General features: G+C 55.3%; 4 protein-coding genes across 4 annotated transcripts; 2 read left to right on the forward strand and 2 right to left on the reverse strand.

Moving 5' to 3' along the window:
• Positions 1–783: 783 nt before the first annotated feature.
• On the forward strand, positions 784–4,397 carry CH63R_11923 (Importin beta-3; the record flags this gene model as incomplete). Its single annotated transcript, XM_018306897.1, has 6 exons — positions 784–966; positions 1,049–1,268; positions 1,342–1,517; positions 1,574–2,005; positions 2,061–4,132; positions 4,190–4,397. The coding sequence occupies 6 exons, from the start codon at positions 784–786 to the stop codon at positions 4,395–4,397; spliced, it is 3,291 nt and encodes a 1,096-aa protein (XP_018153738.1).
• A 5,169-nt stretch (positions 4,398–9,566) lies between these two features.
• On the forward strand, positions 9,567–12,782 carry CH63R_11924 (GATA zinc finger; the record flags this gene model as incomplete). The annotated part of the gene is given in 2 exon segments (XM_018306898.1): positions 9,567–12,497; positions 12,504–12,782. Coding segments are annotated over 2 exon segments (3,210 nt in total).
• Positions 12,783–14,475: 1,693 nt separating this feature from the next.
• Positions 14,476–15,768, reverse strand: CH63R_11925 (Cell wall glucanase; the record flags this gene model as incomplete). The annotated part of the gene is made up of 1 exon (XM_018306899.1): positions 14,476–15,768. One exon carries the CDS (start codon positions 15,766–15,768, stop codon positions 14,476–14,478), a length of 1,293 nt encoding a protein of 430 aa, XP_018153740.1.
• A 1,705-nt stretch (positions 15,769–17,473) lies between these two features.
• On the reverse strand, positions 17,474–21,482 carry CH63R_11926 (Chromatin structure-remodeling complex protein RSC2; the record flags this gene model as incomplete). Its single annotated transcript, XM_018306900.1, has 5 exons — positions 17,474–18,847; positions 19,403–19,962; positions 20,036–20,888; positions 20,947–21,049; positions 21,109–21,482. The coding sequence occupies 5 exons, from the start codon at positions 21,480–21,482 to the stop codon at positions 17,474–17,476; spliced, it is 3,264 nt and encodes a 1,087-aa protein (XP_018153741.1).
• Between the last annotated feature and the right edge of the window lie 717 nt (positions 21,483–22,199).

Here is a 22,199-nt window from a genome sequence, read left to right on the forward strand (position 1 = left end):
GGAGATCAACATTCACATGCCACAACGGCCAGTCAAAAGCCCCAGACACTAACAATTCCAGACAAACCGCCAAGGAGCAGCGGCACACGCACCGCCTATGGAACCCCTCCACGGACCACGGACCAAGACGGACGGGGACAGACCAGCCAGTGCAACGGCCAGGAACAGCATTAGCAGCAGCACCATACCAGCGCAGAAGGCGAACGGCAGACAGACAGAGGACGCGGGAACCCACCTCCAGCAACAGCCCCGCCAAAAACCTACCAAAAATTATTGTCATTTTTTGCTTTCCCCTCCACGACAAGAACCCCCAGTCCCTCACCATCGTGGGCTTGCTGCCTCACTTTTTGACTCCTGCAAGTTCCTTTGTTTTTCTTCCCTCTTCCTCCTCCCTCTGCAACATCCCTCCCCCCCACCATCGCCCTCTCCCGAAGCATATCATGCTCATTGCGACCAGTCGCTGCTCCCAGTAGACAGACTGCATTTACCTGTGTTCCTCCCTATCCTCGTCCGATACGCGTTCGCTTACTTTGGCGCACCGAGCAAGATCAAGAACGAAAGACAATTGGGCTAGGTACCGAAAAGGGTAATAAAAAAGTACCCCTCAGAACAAAACACGCCGACCCTTATCCGCCTCTCCCCGCGTCATCCTACCTAAACTCAACCTTCTTTCGTGTTCTCGACGACATCCCACCGCCCCGACTGTATAGGGGTTGGTAATTACAACAAAAACCGCAAAACCCTCGACTCGACCACGACCGACACACCGTCTCAGTTGCGACCATGTCTGTCCTTCCACCAGACGTCCACGCTGAGCTGTCCCAGCTGCTGCAAGCTCTGCAGTCCCCGGACAACTCCGTCCGAACCCAAGCCGAAGACCACCTCCAGAACAACTGGACCGCCAACAGACCCGAGGTTTTGTTGATGGGCCTGGCAGAGCAAATTCAAGTTGCCTCCGACGCTTCGGTACGCTTCTCTCCTCGACTTCCGCCCCCCTTCGTCTTTCTTATCGCGACCTGGCGCTAACCACCATTGTGCCGCCTTTCAGATACGATCCTTTGCCGCCGTCATTTTCCGAAGAATCGCCTCCAAGAGCCGCAAGAATGAGCGCGGTGAGCTCGTCGACATGTTCTTGTCCTTGTCCCAGGACCAGGCTGCCGCCATCCGACAGAAGCTTCTCGAGAGCCTCGGAGGCGATTTTCAGCGTGCCGTGCGCAATAAAATCAGTGACGCCGTCGCCGAGGTCGCGAGACAATACACTGAGAACAGTATGTCTTCCCCGATGCCCACATGCCATCTCTCATACCCTCTTCCGAAACCTTGAATCTGACGCCATGGCAGACGATTCCTGGCCCGAGCTGCTGGGTGGCCTTTTCCAACTCAGCATTGCCCCCGACGCCGAGAAGCGTGAAACTGCTTTCCGCGTCTTCGCCACGACCCCGGGGATTATCGAGAAGCAGCACGAAGACACCGTCATTCAGGCCTTCCAGAAGGGCTTTAAAGATGATTCCGTGCAGGTAGGTCAAACCAGAAAGAGGACCTATTGGCTACAAACCGGCTGACTTGCAACAAGGTGCGCCTGGCCGCCATGGAGGCCTTCGCAGCCTTCTTCAGGAGCTTGGGAAAGAAGGTGCAGCCCAAGTACTATCCTCTGATTCCAGATGTCCTCAATATTCTGCCGCCTATCAAGGACAGCCACGACTCCGAGGACCTTAGCAGTGCCCTTGTCGCCCTCATCGACATGGCTGAGACGGCGCCCAAGATGTTCAAGCCCCTTTTCCACAACCTTGTCCAGTTCAGCGTGTCTGTAATCCAGGACAAGGAACTCGACAACCTCTGCCGCCAGAATGCGCTCGAGTTGATGGCCACGTTCGCCGACTACGCGCCCTCCGTTTGCCGGAAGGATGCCACTTACACCAACGACATGATCACCCAATGTCTTAGTCTTATGACTGATCTTGGCGAGGACGACGACGATGCCGCCGAATGGCTGGCGTCTGACGATGTGAGTGGCCTTCCTGCGCTTGGTGATCTTGGTGTGAATACTGACATGCATCCAGCTTGACCAGGAAGAAAGTGATCAGAATCACGTTGCCGGCGAGCAGTGCATGGACAGACTTGCCAACAAACTGGGAGGTCAAACTATTCTGGCGCCGACCTTCAACTGGCTTCCCCGCATGATGACCTCGATGGCATGGAGGGACAGACACGCCGCCCTCATGGCCATCTCTGCTATATCTGAAGGCTGCCGGGAGCTCATGATCGGCGAACTCAGCCAGGTCCTTGATCTTGTTGTTCCTGCGTTAAAGGATCCGCACCCTCGTGTGCGTTGGGCTGGTTGCAACGCACTAGGCCAGATGAGCACCGACTTTGCGCCCAAGATGCAGACCGACTACTACGACCGCGTGCTCACGGCTATCATTCCTGTTCTCGAGTCACCCGAGGCTCGTGTCAAGTCGCACGCTGCCGCCGCCCTAGTCAACTTCTGCGAGGAGGCTGAGAAGTCAATCTTGGAACCTTACCTTGACGAGCTCCTTTCTCACCTCTTCCAGTTGCTGCAGAACGAGAAGCGCTATGTCCAAGAGCAGGCCTTGTCGACCATTGCAACCATTGCTGACGCTGCCGAGGCTGCATTTTCCAAGTACTACGACACTTTGATGCCTCTGTTGGTCAGCGTTCTTCAGAGGGAGAACGACAAGGAGTTCCGCCTCCTCCGCGCCAAGGCCATGGAGTGTGCTACTCTGATTGCTTTGGCGGTTGGCAAGGAAAGACTTGGGCAAGATGCCATGACTCTTGTCCAGCTCCTTGCCTCCATCCAGCAGAACATCACGGACCCGGATGACCCGCAGGCTCAGTACCTGATGCACTGCTGGGGTCGCATGTGTAGAGTGCTCGGCCAGGAGTTTCTTCCATTCCTACCTAATGTCATGCCCCCTCTTCTCGAGCTCGCCAGCGCAAAGGCCGATATCCAGCTTCTCGACGACGATGAACAGGTCGAACAAATCCAGCAGGAAGATGGCTGGGAGCTCGTCCCACTCAAGGGCAAGATGATCGGTATCCGAACCAGCACCATGGAAGACAAGAACATGGCCATCGAGCTCCTGGTTGTTTACGCTCAGGTTCTTGAGGGAAGCTTTGCCCCTTACGTGGCTGAGATTATGGAGAAGATTGCTCTCCCTGGTCTGGCCTTCTTTTTCCACGACCCCGTCAGATTCATCTCGGCCAAGCTGGTACCGCAGCTCCTCAGCTCATACAAGAAGACCTACGGAAGCCCTTCGAACGAGCTCAACGGACTGTGGGCGGCGACTGTAGACAAACTTCTCGAGGTGTTGACGGCTGAGCCTGCCATTGATACCCTTGCCGAGATGTACCAGTGCTTCTACGAGTCTGTCGAAGTCGTTGGAAAGGAGTGTCTCTCAACCGAGCACCTCTCCCGCTTCATCGATTCGGTTCACTCTGCCATCGAGGACTACAAAGACCGTGTTGCCCAGCGTCTCGAGGATAAGGAGGGCGTCGCGGCTGAGGACGCGGAAGACGAGGCCGAGGACGTCCTGCTGGCTATCGAAGATGACCAGACTCTCCTGTCCGACATGAACAAGGCGTTCCACGCCATCTTCAAGAATCACGGCGCCGCTTTCCTTCCGTCTTGGGAACGCCTGCTTCCCACATACGAGGGTTTCCTCAAGTCGGACGATCCCACACAGCGTCAGTGGGGTCTGTGCATCATGGACGACGTCCTCGAGTACTGCGGCCTGGAGAGCCAAAAGTATGCCAACCTCATCACCCAGCCTTTGGTCGACGGCTGCAGAGATTCGTCGCCCGCCATCCGACAAGCCGCTGCCTACGGCATTGGTGTGGCCGCACACCGCGGCGGCATTCCCTGGGCACAGTTCCTTGGCGGCGCCATGCCTTTCCTCTTCCAAGTCACGCAAGTGCCCGACGCGCGGAGCGAAGATAACGTGTACGCGACCGAGAACGCCTGTGCTGCCATTGCCAAGATCCTTCACTACAACGCTGGTTCAGTGCAGGACCCCAACAACATTGTCGCGCAGTGGATCGAGACACTGCCGGTGACCAACGACGAGGAGGCGGCGCCTTACGCCTATGCCTACTTGGCAGAGCTGATTGACAAGTGAGTAAACCAACCATGGCGCAAAACAAGAATCGTAGCTAACGTTTGAATCTCTAGGCAACATCCCGCTGTTGTCAACCAGGCCGGCAAGGTTTTCGTACTCACTGCCCAGGCTCTGGAGGCAGACACCCTCCAAGGGCAGACGGCAAGCCGCGTCGTAGGCGCCATCAAGGCCCTCCTGTCCCAGGCGGGTGTAGACCCCACGCCTCTTCTGCAGCAGTTCTCGCCCGAGTCTCAACGAACAATTACTTCGTACTTCTCTTGAGTGTCGAGCAATGACGAGAGAGCTTCAAAAGGAAAACGGGCGCCAATCCGGGAGGACCTGGCAAGAGTGTTGTATTCAAGGTGGGGGTGGGGTGGAGAGACAGTTGATGATACCACAGGCACCGGAAAGAGACAAAAGCTGGCCCCCATGACATACCAGAACATCACTGGACTTGGATAGCTGCTGCCTTACCCGGGCCATGTCCCGATATAGGCGAAGCTGGGCGGTAAGGGTTATGGAGAAGACGACTCGAGGAGGTAAAGGTGGTGACAGAAAGGCCGCTTTGATCGCCCCCTTCGTTGTGCTATCACCGGTTCCCTACTCGCTGGCGCCAAAGCAATGATGCCGATTGATGATATAAAAGAGTGGTTTTGCTTTTGCAGATAGAAATCTATGCATATGAGATATGATCTATCCCTGGGGAGATGACCCATGCTTGCGAAGATTGTGCGATACCATTAGGGCCGGACGGGTACCCGTCGCTGATCGAAACCATGCCTGCAAGCTGCCGGACTTGCTTTGCTTCCTTTAGTCGAAGGAATGTTGGGTGAAAGTGAAAGTGGACGGTGTTGAAGGATGAATTCTGGTCTCTGAAGTTGCCGATGCGGCAGTTCAGTGAGTGGGCGCGTACTTTGATGCTGGACAACAGACGGCAGACAGGAGACTGATGTAACTCTCAGTCCGGCAACAAGTTTCTCGAACCACACGCAATGTGAACTAGGCGGGTGGAGATGTCCGACATGAACATGCTGCATTTATGCCCATGAGCGGCCCACCGGCAGCACTCAGTATCTGGACAGAGCCTCCGTTAATAATTAAGGTAGATAGACAACCATCATCGAGGGCCTCGACGGAGCCGTGGCTGTTCGGATCCGAAACGCCGCATTCTTGCAGAAGTGAATGACGTAGTGGTGGAAAAACATTGGGACACGTGAGAAGGCGGCGGCGACGTAGGTTTTGGGAAATATGAAATCACATCGCTTCCGCAGCGAATTTTCTTCCAGAGAACATTTCATGGGCTCGGCTGAAATCTAGGCGGTTGGTTGAAACAGAAGAGCTGGTGGTAGGTAGGGCTAGGTTGATTGTTGCGTCACTGATTGATTGGGCGGCAAAGGTAGGAGAGATATCGCGGTACCTAAGGGGGAAAGAGACGAAAAGTAGGTACCTAGGTAGGCATCCGTACGGACATGGACAAGTGAAATTGCCATGTCGCCTACCGATGCACATTTGGGGCATTCTTAGTATCACCCACCGACATTCTGCTCATTCCTTCTCCTTGCCCAGCTGTACCAGCTGCCCGGTCTGACAGGTACTCTACTCTCGACTGCCTCAGCGCTACGAGCCCGCCCTGACTGGGCCAGTGAAGTCCGAGACAGAGTCTCTACGCTTCCCATGCCCCCCCTAACCATTGTTGTCTTCACCACTGTCCACGTTTTAGAGACCGGCTTGCGTGCTGGAAGGCTCGTACCGGTTACAGAAATGCGATACTGAATGTGGTGTCGCGTAGGTCATCATCCCTCGACAGAAACCGTTTGTCGCACAGAAAGGCACTCTTGACTCTCTGCCTCTGGGAGGGCAGGGAGGCTCAGGGGCTCGACGCGGCTGTTGCGCGAGTGGGCGCACCCTCTAAGCTCCAGGGCACAGTTCCCCTCGCTCTGTTCCAACAACCTGCCATAGACGGCCTGTGGGAAGCCGGGACAGTCAGGCCTGACGGAGTCGCTGCCGTCTCATGTTACTGGTGCAAATGCGTGCATGTGCTGAGCAGCAGCAATTGCCAAGTTCCTTGATGGCCAGAAACGGTATAGGATGGTAGGGGACGGTCTGACGGACTACAGACTTGGGGTAACGAGCTGCCGATCTTTGCCTCATGCGGGGTCCTCGTTGGCTCGTCACATGGCATTGGAGGGCTGCTGGCCTTGTTGGCGCACGGGAAGGCGAGGGACCACGCGCCTCGGAGGCACTTTTCTTTGTGCAAGAGGGTGTGATACGTGTGTGGTCAAGCAAGGCATTGAGTTTATGTGTCTGATAGGCTGTTGGTTGCTGTTGGCTTCGTCGAGGCGGAAATACTGAAGGCGCAGAGGGTCAGAGCGTGACGCAAGACGGGGTATACCATCGTACCGCCGTGCTGGTAGGAGCTCTGAGAAGGCAAAATGGCCAACAAGAAAGGCTGCCGATAATACCGCGAGTCAGATAATCAGATGGGCACCGATCAGTCCAACGGGACGACAACGGGCAGATCGCGAGGACACAGGCACGGCGACTGCGAATGTGCGCAGTTTGTGCGGAATGTAGAACAGGTGTTAGTCGAAGGCGTTTACTGGGTAGGAAGACTGCGGTGACAGCTGCCACAGGAGCACTGCGGCGGATGCGGAAAACCTCGATCACTCAGGAGTGCGGATCGGTTGAAGGGATTGCGCTCGTCTGGCGAATCTGGACTCTCTCGCGAAAATGTTAGTGAAGTACAGAGTTCACGGCCACCGGCGGTTCGTCCTGCTGAGCTTGGACTCATGATGGAATGGGTTGTGATTGGGAGAGACGAGACATATGACGACATTGATTTCTTTAGGCGAAAGCTAGCTTTGTCTGCCCGCAGCCCCATGCTCCCTGTACGATTATCGAGTGGGCTTCACGACCGCGAGGGAAGAAATCAACCACTTGATCTCCAGCCCCCCCCCTGTCGAACGTCGGGAAGTTTATCGAGGCGCACAACGACAGCAACGGACTCGAATCAGAACGCGTCTCTGGCTTTGGTCGGGCAGATTCCAAGCACAGGAAACTGTTCGGACTGCTAGAGAGGAGTTAGGCTGCGAAGATCTTAGAAGACCACACACTTCCGGTACTTCTCAGTACCTACTTTCCGGTGCTCCAAGCACTTTCTGTCCGTACGACCCTATGTGTGCTGCCGGACAGCCAGTGCCGTATGTTGTTCTTCAGGACATCAGTGGAGGAGTACGAGTAAATGTGTCTCCTCCGCTCGCACTCACGCAAGTCATCATCATCAATTGCCAGTCTGCCAGTCGTTCATAACACCATCAACCACAGCAGTCGCATGCCGTGCTGCTCGGATTCTTCAGACCCAGCTCGTGCATCCCGCGTCTCGCAGCTCGGCATACATACTGCTCTCGTTTCGAGCTGCCGTGATGGTAAGTGGTTCAACACTCAGCCCGCCACCTTGCACAAGAGTACAGAGTACACACCACTCAATTCAGAGGTGCCCACTCCTTGGCTCATGGACAGGCCGAGAAACCTCTGAAGTGTACAGGTCCCGCTTCATCTCAGCTCTGCAGAGGGCAGGCGCATAAAGCACCTCCTGAGTACATGGTCCTTGGCTACAGGTAGGTACCTAGCTTAACTTCCTTCTAGGCCTATCTTAGGTGAGGTGCCTCAGTTCACTTGAATCCACCATTGCGGATCCCTTCCGCAGCCTCGAGCCGCAATCTACCGCTCTCTCGAAACGTACGGATACTGCGCGGACAGTCCCGAGTGCATCATTCCAGCTATTTGGGACCGTCTGCGCCCTGAGCCTTGGGTCTTGGGCACTCGATCGGGTCCAGCAGATATGGGCGCGACGGGACAACTAGGGTCGAGAAGCATGCAGCTACCCGTCCGCTGGGCCCTCTGCAAGAATGCCACCGTCTAAGGGGTGTGCTTCTGTGACGCCATTGAACTCATAAAACACCATTGAATGGAACGTCGACATGGGACACTCAAGCGGCCGGGCTCCGACGAAGGCAGCTGTGTTTCGCCCAGCGTGATTGTTCTTCCTCAAGGATACTTATCATCAGCGATGCTTGGTCTGCAGAGGAAAAAAGAGAGAACTGGGCTTCGATCTGATTCCGGTCTTCAGCATGTGGTTATCCGGTGCGACGAGACAGTAGACCTCTTCATGCAATGCATAAGCTGAATACATCCAGATGTTCGATGATGTTTCTACCGCTATTGAGCATCACTTGTCACAGTAGACCACTCACAGTGCCTGGGCCAATGCACACCCGCCTCGATTGAAACAGCCTGAAAACAGGGGGTTGAAAAGTAAGAACGGAGAAAAGAAGAAGAAAAACGGACGGGCGAAATTCAAAGAATGTCCATGATAATTTTTAACCACTTGCGGGGTGTTGGGTGCCGGAGAAGCCACACCGGGCAAGCCTTGCTTGCCTGTCTTTCCTTCCTTGTCCCTGCAACACTCCCACTCACACTGCGTGACTGTTCATGAATGTTACAGCCCAAGCTCCTTTTCGGGCCTCTTCGTCCCCCCAGTCTCCGTCTCTCTCGCGCGTGCGCGTGCCCCCTCTTGCTCGCTCTGCTCCCATCCACTCTTCTCGTGTGTTTCTTCCCATTCCTCGGAGGTCAGTACCGAAGCCCAACATGAGAGGCCGCTGCAACGCCAGGAACTTATCTCTATACCTGTTCACTAACACACAAGTTGCCTCTCGGTAGAAAGTACACCAAGCCAAGGCCCACTGCGCACATTATATATGCGCTGCGTTACGACGAGCGGCCCTAAGCCCCTTCCTAGGACATTCGCGCCGCCGCCGCCCCAATTTTCCCCCTCCCCTCCTTTCCTATTATCCAGTACTAAGGTCTGTATGCCTACGCCTGATACAATCACCGAATCTCCTGCAACTCCATCAATCTGCTCCTCCCCGCAAGAAACCCAATCTGCGTCTTACCACGGCTTTCCACCACTCCCGTGGCCCGACACGCCTATCGCCTACTCCTTGAGACGATCCCACAAAATCGCCTGCCGAAGCCATCGTGTTTTCCCTTTCCCACTCGCCGCCCCGGCTCGACTCGACGACTGCACCGTTCCATGCCGCCCTGAATTGAACCGCAAATCCATACGATACTGGGCAGGATTCATTCGCTACAGCCTCCTTTCGCCACAGCAGACCAAGTTTTGCATTCTCGGACCAACCTCTTCATCCGTCTTGCTCGATACTTCATCAGCCCCGAACCAGGCAGAACCGAGGGCCGCGACGCGATACCTTCCCCGAACGGATCCACTGCTCGCACCGTTCAGGACGGCGACTTGAAAGACCTCAAACTGCAAATTGCACAGCTGAACCGTCAGACAAGCTGGAAGACTTCTAAATCCCACCAGAGACAACCGACCAACCGACCTGGGCCTTGGTTTGACGAGAAAGCCTCTCCGAGACAAATGCGCTCACCATGGAGGCCTTTTATTCCCAGCTCACTCCCCAGGAGCTACAGCGACAGTTGTCGCAACAGTCCCAGCAGCGCCAGCAGCAGGGTACAGGACATCCAGGCGGCCACGCCTACCAGCAGATGAACCAAGCTCACGGAATGTCCATGATGGGTACCACCGGCAACTCTCGTGGCACCGGCGATTCCCTTGACGACATCATTCGAGACAACCATCACGAACTTCAACGCCGTCGTAGCATAAACCAGCCATACATGCCCTCGGGCCAGAACGCCCAGAACGCCGGTCCCGCCAGGAGACTGTCCATGATGGAATTTGGCGCCGACGACAACCAGATGCTCCACTACCCTTTCCAGAATCCGGCAATGAATGGTGAGTTCACCAATATGGCTGGCCGGATGGACAACGGCATGAACGGGGGCGTGGACAACACCATGTCGAACAGCATGGGCGCCATGGGCAACGGCGTACCTGGGAATATATCGATACCGGGCGCCATGGATGCATACTCCGCTCACGACGGCCTGCAGATGTCGCCGACCAACGCCTTCACCACTTTTTCACCTGACATGATGAGCTCCATGATGCCGCCAAACTACCCCAACATGTCGGTTCATTCGATGCCCACGACAACGAGCATGAACATGTATGGCCAAACCTCAATGACCAACGCATTCCCGAGTCCTCTGAACGCAAACTCCAACGACTTGACTATGGACTTGGGCGCCGATGAAACAACACCTGCAACGGCATCACAAAGCGCCCTTGACACCCCCCCACTGGACATGAACAATGGGGACAGCGACTCTGCGAACATGGGCCAACATTATCAACCATCGGGAGACCCTTCGTCCCGGGCCAACAGCCAGTCGGTCAGCTTTGGCCCGAACCCCAGCGGACCTTCTCAGGCAACGCCGTCTTCACTGTCACGTGAGATGTCGAGTAACTCGGGCCAGGCTTCATCACAATCCTCCAACAATCGGTCTTCGTCCATGCCCACAAGCCAGGTCGCCGCCGCCCCCCTGACTGACGACACCTCGCCGGCTGCGGGACCAGAGACTCCCCGCGCCGAGTCCAAGGAGAAGAACGTCTACTCCAAGAGTGGCTTTGACATGCTTCGGGCGCTATGGTACGTGGCCACGAGGAAAGATCCCGAAATCCATCTGGGTGCCGTGGACATGTCCTGCGCCTTCGTCGTTTGCGACGTCTCATTGAACGACTGTCCCATCATTTACGTCTCCGACAACTTCCAAAATTTGACGGGATACAGCCGTCATGAGATTGTCGGGCAAAACTGTCGCTTCCTTCAGGCACCCGATGGCAAGGTGGAGGCCGGCTCCAAGCGCGAATTTGTCGACGACGCGTCCGTCTACAACCTGAAGAAGAAAATTGCCGAGGGTCGCGAGGTCCAGCAGAGCTTGATCAACTACCGTAAGGGCGGAAAACCTTTTCTCAACCTTTTGACCATGATTCCCATTCCCTGGGACGACCCAAACGAAGTGCGTTTCTTCGTTGGATTCCAGATCGATCTTGTGGAGTGCCCGGACGCTATCGCCCAAGGTCAGGAGGCCGGCGGCGTCAAAGTCAACTACAAGCACAGCGATATTGGCCAGTATATCTGGACGCCTCCGACGGTGAACACAGTCGAGCCCGAGAATGGACAAACTCTCGGCGTCGACGATGTGTCCACACTGCTGCAACAGTTCAACCCGAAGGGCGTGGTGTCTGACTGGCACAAACAGTCGTGGGACAAGATGCTGCTCGAGAACACTGATGACGTGGTGCACGTCCTGTCACTCAAAGGGCTCTTTTTGTACCTTTCCCCATCTTGCAAGAGGGTCCTGGAGTACGACGCCACCGAGTTGGTTGGCAACTCTCTCTCAACCGTCTGCCATCCCTCTGACATTGTTCCCGTTACTCGAGAGCTCAAGGACGCCACCGCTGGCAATTCCGTCAACATTGTTTTCCGCATCAGACGGAAACAGAGTGGTTACACGTGGTTCGAAAGCCATGGCTCGTTGTTCTTTGAACACGGCAAGGGCCGGAAGTGCATTATTCTGGTGGGAAGAAAAAGGCCTGTCTTTGCATTGAGCCGGCGAGACTTGGAAGCACACGGAGGCATCGGCGACAGCGAGTTGTGGACAAAGATCTCGGTCTCGGGAATGTTCCTGTTCGTCTCGTCCAATATCCGATCTCTGCTCGATCTGCAGCCAGATACCCTCATCGGCACCAGCATGCAGGAGCTGATGCGCAGAGAGAGTCGTGCCGAGTTTGGCCGAGCGATCGAGAAGGCTAGGCGGGGTAAAATGGTTACCTGCAAGCACGAGGTTCACAACAGAAGAGGACAAGTCCTTCAAGCACAAACAATACTGTACCCCGGAGACGCCGCAGACGGCCAGAAACCGACGTTTTTGCTCGCGCAGACCAAGCTCCTGAAGGCTTCATCGAGGGCCATCGCACCGGCAGCTACACCGCCTGGCAGCGTTAAATCCACCTCTCAAGCCATCCCAAACACCCAGCCCACCCAGAACACTGACTTGACCAAGACGGGTCCGATGTCAGTACCAGGTGGCAAGGGGATACCGGGCTCGCAGGAGGCAGCCCTGGCCTCGGATGATAACATCTTTGACGAGCTTCGGACGACCAAGTGCTCCAGTTGGCAGTTCGAACTGCGTCAGATGGAAAAGGTTAACAGGATTCTGGCCGAAGAACTGGGCGGTTTACTATCAAACAAGAAAAAGAGAAAGCGGAGAAAGGGAGTTGGCAACGTTGTCCGTGACTGTGCCAACTGCCATACGCGCAACACACCCGAATGGCGCAGAGGGCCGAGCGGTCAAAGAGACCTGTGCAACAGCTGCGGCCTACGCTGGGCGAAGCAGGTGAGAAGCACTGAGCCCTCTGTAGTAGATCGACTGGAGGACCACGATGTTAATGAGGTATAGGTTGGTCGGGTTTCGCCGCGTAATTCATCCCGAGGGGGTGGAAACACCAACGTCGACGGACAAAGCAAGAAATCGAACTCACCGGTACACTCGTCTCAGCTTCAAAACGAAGTTAAGGCGAGCAGTAGTACGCCGGCTCGACCCAGCGACGGGTCGTCTGGCAACGCAACGCCCGCAACTTCGGTTTCCGTCTCCAAAAGCCACACTAACATGCCCCCTCCCAGCCAGCCTCTCCTCGAAGGCGGCAGCGGCGGTGGCATGACGTCCATACGAGAATAACCAGAGACTGACCGACTGTTTGTCGACTGAAGCAAGTGTTCTCCATCACACCAAGACTCGCGTTTCACATACTCACTTCGATCGCATTTATCCCTCGAGATACCACTTATACATTTGCTTCTTTCGCTTCTTTTCGCGCCAATAGCGATGGTTGGTGGAATTGCCACTGCCTCGGGCCGACTTCAATAAGGGAGCGTATTAGTCTGGCGAGTTTCTTTACTGATTTACCATCTAAAAAAACATATACGAGGCGTTCTCGGATGGATAGGGAGCACCAAGAACCATGTTGCAGGCGGCTTGCGGCTACTTATTTACGGCCGGAACTGACCAACTTTCGATACCATGTCGACATCATTTTGTATGGATGGGCATCTTCTGGGCTCCTCTTCACAGGATGGGGAAAAGCAGTCCTTTACTGCTGCGGAATGATTCACATCACGGATATGTGGATACGGTTTACAACCTGCCTTGGAAACTGGCGAATTGTTGGCATTACAATGCGGGCTGGGTCGAGAAAATGAAGCAATGGAGTACTATGAGATGCTGTTGGGAGCGGCTGGTTTATACTTATTTTTACACTTCTACGCCTCTCTTTTATCTTTTCAAAGACCCCATGTCCCCAAACCATCCATCTCTCATCCTACTTCTCTCAGGGTCGTCGGGAATCGGGAGGGTTGATTGCAGGAGAACTTCGTCTTGGAAACTTGGGATGTGGAGGAGAAGGCGCCGGGGTGCGGGGGATCTACACTGTCACCCGCTAAGATCTACGGCAATTTACACGTAACGAGATGTAGCTGAACGAAATATATCCCACGAATTGTATTTTTGTCCTATTTTTGACTGCTGCTGTGTGATAGATACGGCAACATGATCACGCGCCGAACAAATTAAGCTGTCGAGGAGTGAATTGATGGCATTTGTTATATAGTTCGGGGGTGTTCAGTTCCGTAACGAGGGTTCGGTTTCTACCTGTTCAGCCACATCCCAGTGATCATCACAAGGCTATTGACAAGCTTTCGTCTCTAGGAGAGGGGGTGGACGGCTGTTCACCTTGGGTAAGCCATCCTACCGCGGGATCAGGAAAGTTGAGCCACCAGACGGTGATGGAGTAGGCATTTAGGCATCCGAGCGAAGAAAAGTCCATGGGTGGTTGGCTAAATGGCTGTCTGCGAGGAACGACAACACGCTGGACGAGGCTATCCCCAAGCGTACCCATCATCCCTTCGAGGACAGGGTCGTGGAGTATGTGCTCGATGTTGGGTGTTATGGACGTGGGCGGGTATCAATCGGACGAGGCTTCACAGGAATAAAGCATGATGTAGACCGAGTTGTCATTTGGGTGGAGAGGCTAAAAATTGTATGCCTCGGGTGTCATTGATATGTCCTTTTGTCTATAGTAAAATATCATGCTGCAGTCGTTGCTCCTGTTCCGAAGCCATATTCTGAACCCTGCCTGCCTGCGCCCTCCTGGATCCAAAACGCCACCATATGTAGATCGAGACTCGTTTGTGCGTGTGTAAGAAGAGAGATGGGGCGATGAACCAGCCAAAACAGAAGTAGAGACAGAGACGGGTATCTAAAAAACCGAAGAACAGGAAAAAACCACCAACGCCCTCGTGACTGTCATGGTTCTGACTCTTCCAGAAAAATGACATTTATGCTGATCGTTCCTTTACCGTTCCCATTGAAAAAATCAGGCGCGACCCCTGGCCGTACCGATGAGGTAGGGTATGAAGCTGTCCAGAGTGTGGAAGCTCATGCGACCTCTCCAGCGCTTGTCGCTGATAAACTCAGGGTCGCTCCAGATAGGGTGGGCACTCTCGGAGAATGAGTAAACCTCGACAACCCAGCCCACGAGCAGAGCCTTCTCAACATAGTCTGGGAATCCGCCCGTGGTGTATTGGCCAGGATTGCCATCTCCAGTGGCGAGGATCATGATGCCCGGAGCCCCAAAATTGTCCAAGATGGTCTCCGCCATGGCGAGATGGACGAGCTCATCGACGCCTTGCTCGCACATCTGTATTCCCCGCAAGTCACCCGCGGACTCAAAAGAGGTCTCGGGGAACTTGGGCACCCGAGAGACGACATTGGTCTCGAAATTGGCCCGTTGTGCTTGAAGAAGGTAGCGCGGCAATGCACCCTGCACGTTTCTCGATCCAGCGATGAAGCGCCGCTTGACCACCCGATGACGTTCCAGCACATGTTGGAACTGGAGGAGGTCGAAGAAGGCGGGCAGCTTATCATTCTTGCCAAGGCCGCGCAGCCTTTTCACGGCGTTGTAAAAGCTGACGGTAATGTTGGAGCCGTCATAAAACTGATAGACGCCGTTGCCGTGCTGCTTTAGAAACTGAGACTTGACCCAAAAGTCGTGGGCTCCGAATTGTTGGAAAAGACGATCTTCCAAGGGCTCGCTGACAACCGCTAGAGATCTTTCCAAGAGTTGTTTCTTCAGGAGACGCTCACCGGCAAGATCCAAGCCATTAGATGAAGCGGGAGATTGAGTGGCCAGCCGGATAGGAGAAGCGATGGCATCGTCCGAATGGGCAGAAAGAGGCGGGGAAGGCGGGAGACCGGCAGCAACGGCCATGGAATAAGAACAAGACATGATGGTGGTGGGAGCCTTGACCGCCTGAACAGCTTTCAGCTTCCCTGTCGTGGATGCCTGTGAAGATAGCGTTTCTCTGATGACGTGGTCCGGAATGAAGAAGAGGACACGCGGGCTTGGAGAGAGGCTTGGATCCAAGAGATGTTGTTGAAACGAGGAGAAGAGCGGCTGACGAGTGTCGTCCTCAGCAGAGGTAGGTGTGGTGAAGGCAGCCTTATCAGAATGAAGAGAAGCAAAGATCTTTGAGAAATCTCCAAGCGTTGAGGGTGTAGGTGTGGTTTGTATGGCAGGGGGATTCTCGGTGGTGGAAGAATTGATGATGAGTCCTGAAGATCGATGTCTGTGACGAGGCTTTCTTCGAGAGAAGAGAGAGGACGCCATCTTGTCGAGACCGGGTGCTCTTTATAGCACAATAGACGGTCGGAGAGGTGACGGGTTATCGCTGGCGGAATACAGTTCCATGAACTCAGGGTACGTAGGAAATTGGTCGAGGGCGTGTACAGTCCGGGACGACTGGAGGAGGCGAACCGTCTGTTCGAGGTGGGATTGGCGAAAGCGTATAGAGTTGAGCATTCGGCCGTTGACGGACGTTGCAACCGTTGGCAACGTTAAAGTCTAATGAGACGGACGTGTTGAAGACTATTGGTATGGTTGATGACTCCTCTCGAGAACCGGGGGGATGGGCAACTTTGTCGTCAACTCTCTCAGCGCTGAGCCCCCTTGAAAGATGCTGCCCCTCAAGGCGGAACCGTACCTGGCTCAGAGCAACACAAGTCCTTGCTTGTATCCAGCCAGTTCCAAAACAAGGGACCCAGAGGGAGAATAATCCCGGACGAAAGCAAAAGGACTCGGAAGGAAAGAGGACCCTGAGAGTGTCGCGGCCCAAACGCAGGCAGACAGCGTCTGAACCGACGCGGCACCAAAGAAAAAGAGGCGGCGGCGGTGCGATGAATGTGAGCCCGGTAGGAAGTAATGAGTGAAGACAGTGAGCGATTCGATAAAAAGGAAACCGGGCCAAATTTCGTTTTCCTCGGGAGGGGAGTGAAAAGGCGAAATTATGAGATTCAAGAGTGAGTGGTGAGGTGGTGAGGTAGTGAGGTGGTGAGGAGGCGAGAAGGTCGAGGTCGGGCAAGTCGAGAACGTCAGCAAATCGGGCAGTTAGCCGCGCTGAGGCTCATTTAGCGTGTTGCAATTAGTATCTCGTACCTCCCAGCCTATCTGAGGTGGAGGTGACTTGGGTAGGTAGATTAGGTAGTTTGCCCCCGAAGCCACACGCTCGCTCTCTGGGGCCTCTTGGTATCCGTCTCGGTGGTCCTGACGCAGATAGGTGGGCCAGGGGGTCCCGAGGCCCGTCCTCCCACACCTACGTTGAGCTCACTCCTCTCCTTTTGGGATTCTTGTCATTCATTCCATGTCGGCCACTCATGGACACCAAGATACATTGGTGTTTTGTTTTTGCCGGCAAACCGTCCTACTTTGGCAGGAGAGATAGAACCCACTAACTCACTTCTTGGGATGGATGAATTTAACGATGCACGAGCTAGCTAGCTACTATACAACCGAGTCGCCACCACCCCGATGAAACTCAACTGCCCTTTTTCTTGTTCCAAGTAGACAAAGAAGCTTAACGTGTCAAAGGACCAACCAACGTCAACAGCCACTCACCCGGTCAGCCACCATACTTGCCAAGATGACCAGGGAGAAGAAAAGAGACATGCGCAACCCGTGGTGCTAAGTTACCCGCTTTCACGACATGACAAGCACAGCACACTGCAAAGAAAGTCCCGAGTTCCAACACTGTCTTATTTTGTCTGCCTTTTCAGCTTCAGGCCAATTATTTGAGGTTCGGTGAACCATGAAACCCCTTGAACGTATGGCGGCCGGTACAGTAAGCCATTCGTTCCCGTAAACTCCCTAGAAAAAAAAGCAGAAAAAAGGTATCACAACACATCCGACCGGCCAAAACTCCTCTTCAGTCCATCCAGCAAGATACCCTGATATTGACCATGCCGCCTCCGTCAATGGCTGGTTGCGGGGCGGTGCCAAAATGGCCACGGCTGTGGGCATCTACGCCTTCCGAACCGAATCACGCAGCACGCGGCTTGGACGACCGCAGACTGGAGTGGGCATGGTAAATGTCGTCAAGGTAGTTGGCCTTCTTGGTCGCTTCAGCCCTCTCCGTCTCCTCATCGCGTGCCCTTCTGGACTTGACTCGGCTGCGGCGCTGCTCGGCCATTAGTCGCTCGTGCTCGGCCAGGTCGCCCTCCTCGCGCATGCGACTAGTCTCCTGCGCATGGCTCTTCCAGTACAGAGCCCAGGAATCGTTGGCCCACTCGTGCAACTCCTCAAGAGTCTTGCCCTGGGTGATGTCGTCGATGGCCATCTTGGTCTTGAGCTCCTTCTGCTTGGCGACAGAAAAGGCTTTGGCGCGGGTGGTGCGGTCCGACAGCCATTCCGGGTTGCTCTTGGCGAGGTATGCGAGGCTGTGGCCCGAGTTGGCGTTCTCAGGCGCGAGGCCATGTTCCGGGCGGGCGACGGGCGGTGTGGTGAAGAAAAAGATTCTGCCGTGCTCGTCCCTGTTGTAGCGGCTGCGTACCTCCTCGGGGATCTGGTCGTTGATGGCGTCGGGCAGCGTAAACACCTCAGGGGGCCGCGGCAGGTTGTAGGCATTGTGCGGCTGCACGGCGTTGGGTGTCGAAGCCATGGGTGTGCGCGCTGCAGGCGCGTGAGGCTGCATTGAATGGTGATTGTAGGTCGGGCCCAAAGGGTTTGCTGGCATCATTTGTGGATGCATCTGGTGGTGTGGTTGGTGGTGTTGGTGCTGTGGGACGGGCGCTTGGGCCTGATGGTGGTGTTGGTGCTGGGACTGGGACTGGTGTTGTTGGTGGTGCTGGTGTTGGTGGTGCTGTAATTGCTGGTGTTGCTGATACTGGGGCGGGGGCGGCGTCGGCAGAGTGGGCGACTGGTGGTGGTGCTGCTGCTGCTGTTGATGCTGGACGTGGTGCAAGTGCTGCTGCTGCTGCGGGTGGGGGTGGTGCTGTGGATGCTGTGGATGCTGTGGATGCTGCGGGTGCGGGTGTTGTTGCTGATGCTGGTGTTGTTGGAACGGGCTAGGCGCGAATCCCTGCTGCTGCTGGTGCTGCTGGAACATGGGACGGATGGGCTGCGGAGAATGAGACACTTGGTGAGGAGGAAGTTGGGGTAGAGGCACCGGCGTCTGGTGAGGCACCGCGACCGGTGATGCCGACGCATGCTGGGGTGTGTACTGCTGCTGCGCGTACATGGCGGGCGACGGAGATGGCGCGGCTCCCATTCCGTGCCCGTACGGCGTAAGAGGAGGATTTCCCATCGATATGTCGCTGGGCGTCTGGCGCATCGCCTGGAGGACAGAAGGGCGTCGTGCCGCTTCCTGGGCCACAGGCGGCGGTGGCGACGGTGTTGGTTCGGGAGGGGGCGATTCCTGTACCACCAACCGTGGGTTGTCAGTAACGCATACGTACAGTTGAGCGTGGTGTCGTGGGAGCAGAGCCACGTGTCATCAGCAGAGGTGAATAGAGAACAAAAAGAGGAAGGAACATCAAAACGAAATGAGAACAAGACCGTAAAGAAAGGCAAAACTGAGCGAGGGTGGGTGAGAAGGCGAAAGTTGCTCGAGGCCGTTCGACGCGGGCTGAGCCTGGGACGGAAGGGCTGCTGCAGGGTGCTGTTCTCCCCCCTGCGCGCCGCTCCCTTTATCTGCCTCATTTGGATAACCACGAAGAAAAAACAAACGTGCCGGGAAACTTGAGCGGCGTGTGTGTGGCACAGTTGGTGATTGAGCGAATGGCCCATCCGCCACTACTGCTATAAGCCGGCCGACATGCAATGGCAAGGCTGTTTGCGCAGCGTGTGGAATGAGGTGAAGGAGTGATTTGATGGGCACCTGATGACGGATGATGGCGATATCTCTCAAGGATGACAGGTAGAAAACGAGCAGTAAACAAAAGCGAAAACACAGAGTCTCATCATGACTTACGTTTGCTTCCCGAGGCCGCCGATGCACGGCACCGATGATAGGCGGTGCGTTCGCGGCGCCCCAGGTCGGCTTAGGCAGCTCGTCCGTCTCCTTCGCGTCTGCCTGCAGCAGATGCTTGATCGGGCTGGGCACCTTCTTGAGCCGTCGCGGCTGTTCAAACAGCTCCATCTCGTAATCTCTCTCGCGTACCTCGTCCGGCACGCAGCTGGTCCACGTCTTGATCTTGTTGAACCGGCATGTCGCTTCGTTGTACCGAGACTCGCACACGTACACCTCCTTGTCCGCCGGGAGCCCGCGCGGCCGGCCCTTGTTGAACCGCGTCACGAACATGACGAAGCATCGATCAAGCACCTCCTCGATCTGGTGGTCGCGGTACTGTCCCGTCTTGGCCACCTCGTTCTCGAAGAAGTGCTTCTCGTATCTGTGGACGGTCTGCTCTGGACGATAGTACCAGCAGGCGTTGATCCACCGCTGGCCGCCGCGGTCCTGCCAGGTACGGAAGATCTGCGCCACGATGGGTTTGGCCATGTCGTTGACGTTGCGGATATGCACCCAGTCGCCTGTTTAGAACTTGTCAGCCATTTACCCTCTCGGCCGTCTGTCTCCATGCTTGGATCGGGCCCCAGGACTCACCCACTCGCCAAGTCTGGCCGTTGTGCTGAATCTCCGACAAGGGCAGCTTCCCATCCTCATCACGGAATTCGTCGTCAGCTCTTGCCTTCTCCTGGCTCGCCAGCTCATGCGCTTGCTTTTGTAATTCGACGGCAGCCTCGTAAATGTCACTGCCTTCTTCGTTGTACTCTTTGGCATTGTTGAACATGAGGTCCATGTCCTTGACGAGATCGTCCACAGTCGCATACTTCTTCCTTTTGGCCTTCCTCTTGATGTTGTCGAGCGCAATCGGGTTGGTGATGACTTGGTAGTAGTCCGGGTTCACCGTCTTGTCGGGCAACTTCTCAAAGGGACCAATGAGCAGGCCACCGTCGTCCGACTGAACCTTACGCAAGCCTTTGATGACGTTGTGAATACGAGCTTCGAGGGGGGTCAAGACCTTTGGGGGACGACCTCGCTTCTTATGCTCGTCCTCCTCCTTGGCTTCTTCAAGCTGGCGCTTGGTGAACGAGGTCCGGCCACCCCTCTTACTGCGACGTCGCTTTCCACCATCTTCAGAGTCGTCATCTTCTTCCTCTTCTTCTTCCTCCTCCTCCTCTTCTTCCTCCTCTTCTTCCTCTTCAGACTCGGCTTCTGGGGATGAGTCTTCCGCGGGTGGGAGCTCGCCTAGATCCGGAAGCTCGGCCTCCTCCGGTTTGATGATGCCTTTCCTGATAAGTTTCTGGAGCTCTTGCTTGAGCAGATCTCGGATGATGGTGGCGCTTTTGAAGATGGCGGAGGAAGGGCGGTTGTACACCTGCGCGTTGTGGCAGATCTGGGCAACGTCGCGAACGAACTCGGAGAACTGTGTGTATTGCTTCTTCTGAACCTTGTGCTGCAAGGCATTAGCCAACTGAATATATCTCGATGCTCGCGGGACGTTTATAACATACGCGAATTGTGCTGAAGGCGACGGGATTCTCGATGATCTCGAAGTAGTCGGGCAACTGACGCTTGTTCGGGATGCGCTGGAAACTAGCCGCCCACCATTCTCCGCTACAGAAAACTGGTGTCAGTGACATAATGCACAAGGCGTATGTCTGGACAGTACATACTCTTCGTCCTTGTAGTTGCTCAGGGTGGTGTTGAGTATATGGATGACATCCAGTAGGTCACCAGGCTCGGATTCTGCAGGTGATGCAGCGTCGTCATCGGGTTCTCCATCGGCATCGGCATCCGCGTCGGCGTCGGCCTCGGCCTCAGCATCCGCCTCAGCGTCTGCGTCTGCATCCGCTTCACCGTCGGCATCAGCATCGGCGTCGACATCGACATCCATTCTCTCTGGACCGCCCGTCTTCGCGGTGACCGTGGCCTCGGTTTGGTTCGCGTCGGCGGCGTTGGCATCCGGGGCGTCAACCATCTCGACATCGTTGCTGACTTTGGCCTCGATGGACTCGCGCACTTCGGGCGCGTCGCTGCGCGTCGCCATGATTTGTTTCTTCCACCTCTTCGGGTCGCAACACAGTTGGCAAGTGGGTTCTAATTCTCGAGGGGCAATTGGTGGCGCAAGGGGTCTAGGGAATCACTGCACCCGTTATTAGAGCAAGCCCAAGTGGAAAACGAGGTTGAGGGCATGTGTCGCAAAGATCAAATTTTCGACAGCGACGTTCTTTGGAGCTGAGGAATTGAAGGTGCGAGAGCAGTGAGTCGGAGCTGGCCCGGGGGGGTTCAACGGGTACAAGCGGCGGCGCACTGAGGGGTGTTAGCAAGGACTTGACTGTATGTTGGCTGTGCTTCTTCCCGGGTCCACCTCGGCTAACTGATGCTATGGAGGCGGCCGATTGGCCAGGATGTGTCACGGACGTAAGTAAGTGAAGAGGTACCTATCTACCTACTCACCTAGGTAGGGGATCAAGGAACACCCAAGAGCGACGTGGTTGACGCATGCTCAAGATATTAAGATATTTCAGCTGGACGCACGGATTCATACTGTCAAAATAGCTTAATGAGATTCAGCTACTGACTTACTTCCTTCCTTGAAGACTCTCATCGAAATCCCTAAAACAGGAATCCCTGCGTCGCATTATCCCGAATCATGTCGAGTTCCCGATCGCCTTGTTTTGCGGGGGTAGTAAAGCTACAATGCGAGGGAGCATGACATCTCCCAAGTGTACGCAGCTCTCCCGTTTGCGGGTTTTCGACATAC

Source organism: Colletotrichum higginsianum, chromosome 8, assembly GCF_001672515.1.
Source record: "Colletotrichum higginsianum IMI 349063 chromosome 8, whole genome shotgun sequence".
Taxonomy (NCBI): domain Eukaryota; kingdom Fungi; phylum Ascomycota; class Sordariomycetes; order Glomerellales; family Glomerellaceae; genus Colletotrichum; species Colletotrichum higginsianum.